The sequence below is a fragment of the Myxocyprinus asiaticus genome, chromosome 3 (genome assembly GCF_019703515.2).
Source record: "Myxocyprinus asiaticus isolate MX2 ecotype Aquarium Trade chromosome 3, UBuf_Myxa_2, whole genome shotgun sequence".
Classification (NCBI taxonomy): domain Eukaryota; kingdom Metazoa; phylum Chordata; class Actinopteri; order Cypriniformes; family Catostomidae; genus Myxocyprinus; species Myxocyprinus asiaticus.
In genome coordinates this window covers 17842904-17851479 of record NC_059346.1, presented here as the reverse complement: position 1 = coordinate 17851479, position 8576 = coordinate 17842904, and the positions used below count along the sequence as shown (strand labels likewise).

The window sequence follows — 8576 nt, the reverse complement described above, 5'->3', positions numbered from 1 at the left end:
GAGGGTTTACCAAATAAATACAGTACATGGGAATTCCATCTATATATATATAATGAAATAGGGAGATGTTTCATTTTGTTCATTTGCTGGAATGTGAAGTCACTGTATAGTATGGAGGGTTGAAAATCAGAATGTCACACCAACGGGTGGCAGCATAAGACGGTAATGAACAGTAATGTTTTTATCTACACCCTTTTTGGTTAAATTTTGCCTCTCAAATAAGTTGCTTTAAATCACTATTACATATCTTGGGTCACTAAAGACCCTATACATTTTTGGTAATTAAACCAATATAATTTTTTTTATTATTATTGTTTCTTTATTGATTATTAAAAGAGCTATGTTTTAAGCTTATTGGTGACCCTATGGCCAGTTTCAGTCTTTTGTTTAGGTTAAAAACATTGGCTGTGTAAGAAACCTGAAAAATGCTCCTCATGCATTAAATGGGGATCAATTATCATCTTGTCTAGTTGGATGCCTTCATCTGACTGATTTTTGAAGGCAGAATAGATGCATCTTTTACTGCCTAAGATATCCTATCATTCTGTTTTATTCAAAAGAATGCAAATGACATCTGACAGAGCAGTTGAACAAAATAATTTATTTTAATAATGTAATTTTTTTATTTTATTTTTTTTTTTTTAAATTTCAACTTATGTTTCTATTTCTTTAGAAATAAGATAACCTGATTTTTTTTTTTTTTTTTAGATCATTAGAGATGAGGTTATGATGCCTTGGAGGTCAGTGTGAAACCAGTTTCCCTAGGAGGTGCCTTCACACAGAAATCATGTCTGTTTCAGACACAGCTAGTCAATGGGCCTTTCACTGCCAGTCAAATTTGAGAAAGCTGGATGAACGCTTCTAGATTTCAGTTTGCATATTTTATTAACTCAGTCAGATAGACAGCCATATAATAACACACACAATATCTGCCAGAACCAACATGAAATAAAATCTCAGGCATGCAATTTTATTCCACCTAGTAATATTTTACAGTTTAATTGAAAAGTAAAGCCTGGGCCTTTTAATTAATTTCCACACAGTAGCCCTGCTGTCCCTCCCACCCCAGTGCACAAGCCTGTCAACAGGGTGGTCAAATGCTGATGATTTTTATTTAGCTTTGGCACATCTGGCAGTTTTAAGTGGCTACATGTCCTCAGTGCTTGGGTCTAAATGTATGCTGTGATGGAATTGGAGTTTGGGAGGGTCTCTGATTTCATCTCTCTCTCTATCGCTTTGTGAATCTGGATAAAGTCCTGAATCTGGAAGGAAAATTATGTAAAAAAAAATTCGCTTTTTACTAGAGCAATAACATGAGTTTAAAAATTGTGCATGTCACACTTCATCACACATTGCTGTAACTTTTAAAACTTTACTGTTACTTTACTGTAATATTTAATTTTAATTGTTTCAATTCATATCAAATTCAATTATAAAGAAATGGGCTGTGAATTACTTCACAGACAAACATTGGTTCATTCTAAGATTCATTCCAGGGATTTTATGTGTTGTTCACCTTTTCCAACTGCTCAAAAGCATCCTCAACATCCACAGTTTCTTTGCTAATCATGCGATAAAGGTTAAGGATTGTGTACAGTATCTGACCCAATAGGAGTGTATCTTTTTCTGCAGTGGATTGGATGTGCTTCATTTTTGATTCCTGTAGAACACATTAATGTTCTATTATCTTGGGAGATGAAACCATTCAGAATAAATAGTGCCACAGTAACGTCTGTTAGTGTGTGTGTGTGTGTGTGTGTGTGTGTGTGTGTGTGTGTGTTTGTGTGTGTATGTACATACTTACCCATTTTAATGCTTCAGAGCGTATGCTGTCTAGCTGTGTCTGAAGCTGGTACAGTGTGTTGGTATAGTGCAGAATAAGAGATCTCTGTTCATTTAAGTACTGTCTGTGTTCCAGCCTCCTTCTCTCTGTTTCTTTCTCTATCGCATTTTGTTTTTCCAGTAAGTGATCACGCATTGTCCGTAGTGTTTCAAAACGGGCAATGAATTGATCAGCGTTCACAAACTCAAATGTGATAAATAAAAGGAAGAGAGAGGAAAAAAGAGGAGCATTATTATACAATATTTTAGATGAAGTTCTGGCAGAATGGTATGATGCAAGATAAATTAAACAGAATTCAACAGTGTAACTGTTTGCTGACTACTGGGCAAAGCTTCATATCAGACATGTACACAAGCACATCCAGTACATTGTACAGTTTGTAAAAGTTCATTTATGTTGTCCTCAAACATAAAAAAAAAAAAAACACACATTCTCTGTGTGACAAGTTTTGTGTTTTGTGGCTTTCAGCCCATGTCTGTCTGCTTGAAATCTATCTATGTGCTAGTGTACTCCTAAAGGTCCACTAAATGAACTTCATGAAAAATGGGTAATAAATGCATTTATAATGTACAGTCTTTCTCTTCTTGGAAAACTGACCAAAAATATTGATGACTAATCTTGTTCACAGGGCGTATAAAAGTAAAATGTATACATCTTGTAAAATGCTCTTTCAGACTGAGAATGTCACCTGCCCCTAATAAAATATCAGTGTTTAGCAAAGCTGAACAAGGTTTTTAACCGCATCTGCCTCATCATTAAGAAAATGCCAATCAATCTACACACTAGCGGTAGACCGATATATCGGTTTTACCAATTAATCGGTGGTAATAGCTGCTTTTTAGAACTATCGGTTATCTGCAAAAATCGATGCCGATATTTGCCGATAGTTTTTTTTTTATTCTTCCGCGTTCCTCTGATAATTACGTTTTTTAAATTGAAGCAAGGGCATGCAAAGAAAATTGTGACTATAAGGAAACATCACTCGTCAGCACATACATCGTGTCTCCAACTTTATATTTTGTGAATAATAATAATATAGGCTATAAAAAGCTTAATTTGGTGAATATTAAATATAGAGCACTGTAACGAAACCAAGCCTCCGTCATTTGAAAATAAAAGTCCCCTGTGTGTTTCAGGCTTCATTAGTGTTAAAGGGATAGTTCACCCAAAAATGAAAATTCTCTCATAATTTACTCACCCTCATACCATCCCAGATGTGTATGACTGTCTTTCTTCAGCAGAAAACAAACAAAGATATTTAGAAGAATATTTCAGCTATGTAGGTCCATAAAATGCAAGTGAATGGGTGCCAGATTTTTGAAGCTTGAAAAAGCACATATAGCATAATAAAAGTAATCCATTGCCACAGTTCTTCTATCTATTTCGGCTGTCTCAGTTGCTTCTGTCTCTTCTTGTAATCCCAGACTGACTCAATATTCAGTGGGGGGGCTCTGTGGGGACCATGCCATCTGTTGCAGGGCTCCCTGTTCTTCTATACTATTCTATTTGCAAAATAAATGTTTGGGACTCCAGTGGATTAATTAATGTCTTCTGAAGCGAAATGCTAGGTGTGTGTATGAATGCTATTTAAAAAATTTTGTTTTACTAAAAATGTTCCCTTCCAGCCAGCTCGTTGACGAGGGAGGAGTTCATACTGCTTTTCATGTGACGTAAGCACGCTAACCTCCTCTGCTTAGATACGTAGATACCTTATTAGCAGCTGTTTCTATGGGCCATGATACTGTTTCCACACAAAAGCAAGCCTCCACTCACTTGCATTCCAACCGATTCAAACAGCTCTCCTTGTTGCCCATTCCAAGATGGCACCGTAGTTGACATATCCAAACCAATTCAAATGAGGCATCTTTGTATGAATCTCTATGCTCTGTTGTAAACAACACAGTGCTTCTGTATTTTTTCATATTTCATGCGTCAGATCTCGCGTGAACTTGCCAATGCGCTTATATCACGTGAGAGGCTGTGACCTCGACCCTAGTGAATTTTTTGTAAAAAAAGTCTAAAATATTGATCTATTACTTTCACACACCTTAACGTTAGCGTTTCAACATTAACTAATCCTCTGGAGTCTTATGGATTACTTTTATGATGGCTATATGTGCTTTTTGGAGCTTCAAAAATTTGGCACACATTCACCTGCATTTTAAGGACGTACAGAGCTGAGATATTCTTCTAAAAATCTTTGTTTGTGTTCTGCTGATGAAAGAAAGTCATACACATCTGGGATGGCATGAGAGTAAATGATGAGAGAATTTTCATTTTTGGGTGAACTATCCTTTTGAAAGTCCTTTAAATGTTATGCACCCAATTTTATTTTTTTCTGATTATTATTGGGATTTTAGTTGAAAAATAAACTATATCCGGGATTTTATTCATTTTGGACACTGGCCTCTATGTCTGTGCCGACTAAGAAAATGTTGTAACATTCTATGAATCGATTTTAAAAACTATCGGCTGATTAATCAGTTATCTGCCCTTTCCACCACCTTAGTTATAATATCGGCAAAATCCACTATCAGTCGACCTCTACTATACACAAGTCCTATAGAAAAAAAAAGGATAGAAAAACAGAATAAAACTTGAAGAGAACTGACCAAATGGCAAGACCCACAGAACTGCTTCGTCCTTAGGTTTAGTTACTCTGCCCAATTTCTTAAACTATGGAATATTTCACTCTCCACATTCAATGAAGCAGGTGAACCAGGGGAATACCTCAGCAGTTTCTCTGAGATGTGCACGTTGTTTCAGTACCTCTACCTTTACGGAGACAACAATAATCAATATTTATCACTACCTGTCCGGACCGCTTAACAGCATTTTCTATAAAGCGTTGGTAGATGCTGGATTTATTGGCACGAGCCTCCAGTTCCTCTTTTTGAGCCAACAGGCCATCAAGTTTAATCTTTAGCCTCTCAATCTCCTGTTCTTTCTGCCTGGTCTGAGCTCTCTCTGCCTCTGCTTTCTTTAAGGCTCCAGACCGTTTGGCGTCATTTTCCTTGAGAGAAAGAGAAAAAAAGTTAACAGAAAAATATATGAGAAACAAGCCAATTTACAAGCAGTCACCTTATCCATCCCTGTCCATGCGGGTGTTTCGGCATGTTGCCTTACTTTGATAAACTTGTCATAATGGAGTACAGATTCTTTCAGTTTCTGCTCTTCTTTCGCCATGTCTTCTTTCTTCTGTCTGACACTCTCCAGCGCAATCTCAAACTCCTGACACAATAACACATTAGAGGGAGAGCGATAAAAGAATAACCGTCCAGAATTTAATCGTCATCATCATGTTTTTTAAACGGTCACCTTTTTCTGAGCTTCCAGTGCTTTGTCCACGCTCGCGCTCTCCGCGCGCTTCTCTAAATGTCGCAAGGCCTTCGTTTTTAAAACATTCTCGTTCTGGGACGGATTTCTAAGAAACAAGTATATACAATGACAGTCTCTGAGTAACCTGCAATGAACACCGAACCTCTCCACCGCACAAACACCAGGGCTACAGTTCTCTGGATTTCAAAGACTTATTTTAAATTTTAATCCCAATTGTATAATAACATAACACGCATTATTTTGACAGTAATGTTGGAACTGATAAATCAAATATATTTACATTGAGAGTTTCGACTCGAAAACCGTCCGAAAGTAATCCTCCAAATTCAAACTCATGGTTTCTGTCTGTTTTGAGACTCGCAAAAGCTCCAGTGAACTTCAGTGAGAAAGAAGGAAAAACTTTGTTTGCGTCTGTCGTTTCCATGGCAACAAATAAGGGGAGAGTCAACGTTTTTGCTTTGTTGCCCTATGGTGGCAAAATAATTTTACTTTTAAATTATCCAAAATCATTGGTTAATTTACAAAGATCTTTGCGTCGCTGTTACCGAGAAATTCATTTTTGTCCGTGAATTTTTTTTTTTTTTTTTTTTTTTTAAGGAATAGTTCACCCTCATGCCATCCAATATGTGTATGACTTTCTGTGTTCTGCAGAACACAAACAAAGATTTCCAAGAATAATCTCTAGGTCCAATGGTGACCAGAACTTTAAAACACCTAAAAAAAGCAGATAAAGGCAGCATAAAAGTAATCCATATGACTCGAGTGGTTTACTCAATGTCTTCAAAAGCGATATGATAGGTGTGGGTGAGAACAATATAAATATTTAAGTCATTTTTTACTATAAATCTCCACTTTGACCAGCCCACCTTTGCACGTTCACGAGAGGACCGAGTTCTTCTTCTTCTGTTTTTTGGCAATTCGCATTCTTCGTGCATATTGCCACCTAATGGGCAGGGAGGAGAAAGAAAAAAGAGAGGGATAAAGGAAAGGAAAAACATAAATAAATTATATTTGTACAACAGCCAGTAGGTGGCGATATGCATGAAGAATGCAAATCTGCAAAAAACAGAAGAAAACCTCTCATGAATGCGCATATGAGGGCTGTTTGAAAAGTAGATTAATTGTAAAAAAAAAAAAAAAAGGCTTAAATAGTGATCTTTTTTTCACCCACACCTATCATATCACTTCTGAAGACAGTGAAACACAGTACAGCATATGTGTAACTCTTCAATCTATCTCAGTTCAATTTCTGAGTACTCCGGTTCATAAAAATAAGGCTGGGCATAGAAATGCATCCATTCTTCGAATTCAAACTCTTAGAAAATGCTTTGTAAGTTCGGTTCTTTAGTTTGTGTGTAGCTGTGTTGTGTTTTTTGTTGTTAATATCTCCGTGGTGGTCCGATTGTACCAAGCAAGCAAGTTTGTGCCTGAACGCCCCATCTCGCAAGTTGGGGCTGCATAACCGTACGTGTCCACTGGTGTGTTTTGAGCTTAGCTGTTGATTAATTATGGGAGTCAAGCGCCAGGCCTGCGAGTTGGATTGTGGGATTGACAGCGGTGCAGAGAAAGCATTAAGGGTGGTCTAGAACATCAAAAAGTTCAGAAATGCTCAACTTGCTCAAATGAGAAGCCGATAATGCCAGGCACCAGGCAATCACTTGAAGATGAAAGCAGTGACGTCTGTAAAAGACCTGCAAAATCTGATGTTTCTGCTGGATTCAGTGTTTTAATCACATCATTATATTTAATTCAGACTTCAAACAGACCTCAAACAAAGATTGCATGCATTCATTTTGGAAATACAGTGGCCAGGTAAGCAAAAGTGTAATAAATCAACACTGTACTTTGGGCATTCAGAAATGAAGCTGACATCTTCTCAACTGTAATCACGCATATATACAGTAAGATGATATTATTGCTCATGTAAACAATAATAGACAATACACACTCACTTTACATGTTACAAACATGCCCCAAAGTGACAGTTCTCTTGCATTGAGAGCGTTGTTGAGCTTATTTTTTCCACACCAGTGGACTCGTACAGTAACGGCTGCACTTGTGCACTCTCATGAGCATGCAGGAAAGCAATGATCTATCAATATTTTCACTAATTAATCAATTAGATTTTGTTTCTCACCAAACCTTATAGTATGCCTTAAAGGGGTAATGAAATGCTCTGTTTATAGTTTCATTATCTTCCCTGAGGTCCACTAATAATGTTAGTAAAGTTTTTTTTTACCAAAAGTGTCATAATTTTGTAATATATACCATCTTTCTGACAAGCTCGATTTTTGCCTCAGCTCCTCTCAATGTAAACGCTCTCTGTTGAAACTCAATCGGAAGAGAATAAACAAGCACCAAAACATTAGAAATGTACATTTCATGGTTTACACATAACGCACTTTCAACACATTGCATTCAAATATATGACACTATTCATCTCAAGCACAACTGTTAACACTCACACCCTGTCTACACCAGACACTATAATCAATGATGCTGTCTACCATGGAAGCGTCCATTGCGGCACGTCACTCCAACAGTAAACAAACAGGTGTCCCGTTCCATTTTGCGCTGGCGCTACTACTGCCAACAACACAAAGAAACGTTTCAGAAAGTTTGTGTTGATGCGCCCGGTGTAGACAGCCTCAAGCCGTAGCATCTCGTCTCGTCAGTGGACGCGCTCGGTGTACACAGCATGTCAGCATCATAAACAATCATGTCATTTGAAATATTAATGAATGGAACTGTTTACTTACAATTTTGATCGGGTCCAATAGTGTTTTTTTAACTGCCCCATATCCTTCAGTGACAATTCCTTCATTTATGACAGCTTCACAAGACGCACACATCCAGTTTATCATCCTGCACTGAGGTGCACACCGCCGGAAACAAATCAAAATGGTCAAAGATGTCCATCTAGTGCGTGTTTACATACACCAACAATTACAAATAGTGCTGATAGGCGAACAAACAGTTTGTTGAGCAGTTTAAGCAACAAAACAGCAGGAGCCACAGCAGCTGATGAAACACATTTCTCTATAGAGTTGAAACTTGACACTGCGTCTTTTAAAATCATGCCAGAGAGATGAAAACAGTCAAAGACATCTGTGTAGTACATGTCTGTATACAAAAATAATTAATAAAAACAGTCCAGATGGGTCCCCTTTCGTGTTCAGGAGTAGTTAGGCCACAGACAGTAGGCCTTTTGTCCTTCTCTCTGTTTCTGTTTACGAGCCAAGTGAGCACCAGTTGGTGGGGTCATGGGTGCCATGATTTTTAAATAGGTGTTGATGTTGTTGCTGTAGAGGTCTTGAATTAATGAGTACCCCAAGTGACATAGGGAAGTCGTGGAAGTAGAGATTGGGGCATTTTGGCAGCTTGGTTTCAATAA

General features: G+C 37.5%; 1 protein-coding gene across 1 annotated transcript; it reads right to left on the bottom strand.

The window, feature by feature from the left end:
- Positions 1–820: 820 nt before the first annotated feature.
- Positions 821–5558, bottom strand: cfap73 (cilia and flagella associated protein 73). The gene is made up of 7 exons (XM_051668838.1): positions 5463–5558; positions 5162–5267; positions 4970–5074; positions 4656–4856; positions 1805–2026; positions 1517–1660; positions 821–1262 (listed from the first exon to the last, which is right to left on the bottom strand). The coding sequence occupies exons 1-7, from the start codon at positions 5516–5518 to the stop codon at positions 1170–1172; spliced, it is 927 nt and encodes a 308-aa protein (XP_051524798.1). The 5' UTR covers positions 5519–5558; the 3' UTR covers positions 821–1169.
- Positions 5559–8576: the final 3018 nt, after the last annotated feature.

Bases quoted from the DNA above. Each gene is read 5' to 3' on its own strand.
- cfap73 (XM_051668838.1), bottom strand. From the start codon at position 5,518: ATGAGTTTGAATTTGGAGGATTACTTTCGGACGGTTTTCGAGTCGAAA. The intron at 5,075-5,161 runs GTGACCGTTTAA...TTATTGTGTCAG, and splicing joins CACTGGAAGCTCAGAAAAAG to GAGTTTGAGATTGCGCTGGA. The intron at 1,263-1,516 runs GTGAACAACACA...TTTTCCTTCCAG, and splicing joins CTTTTGAGCAGTTGGAAAAG to ATTCAGGACTTTATCCAGAT.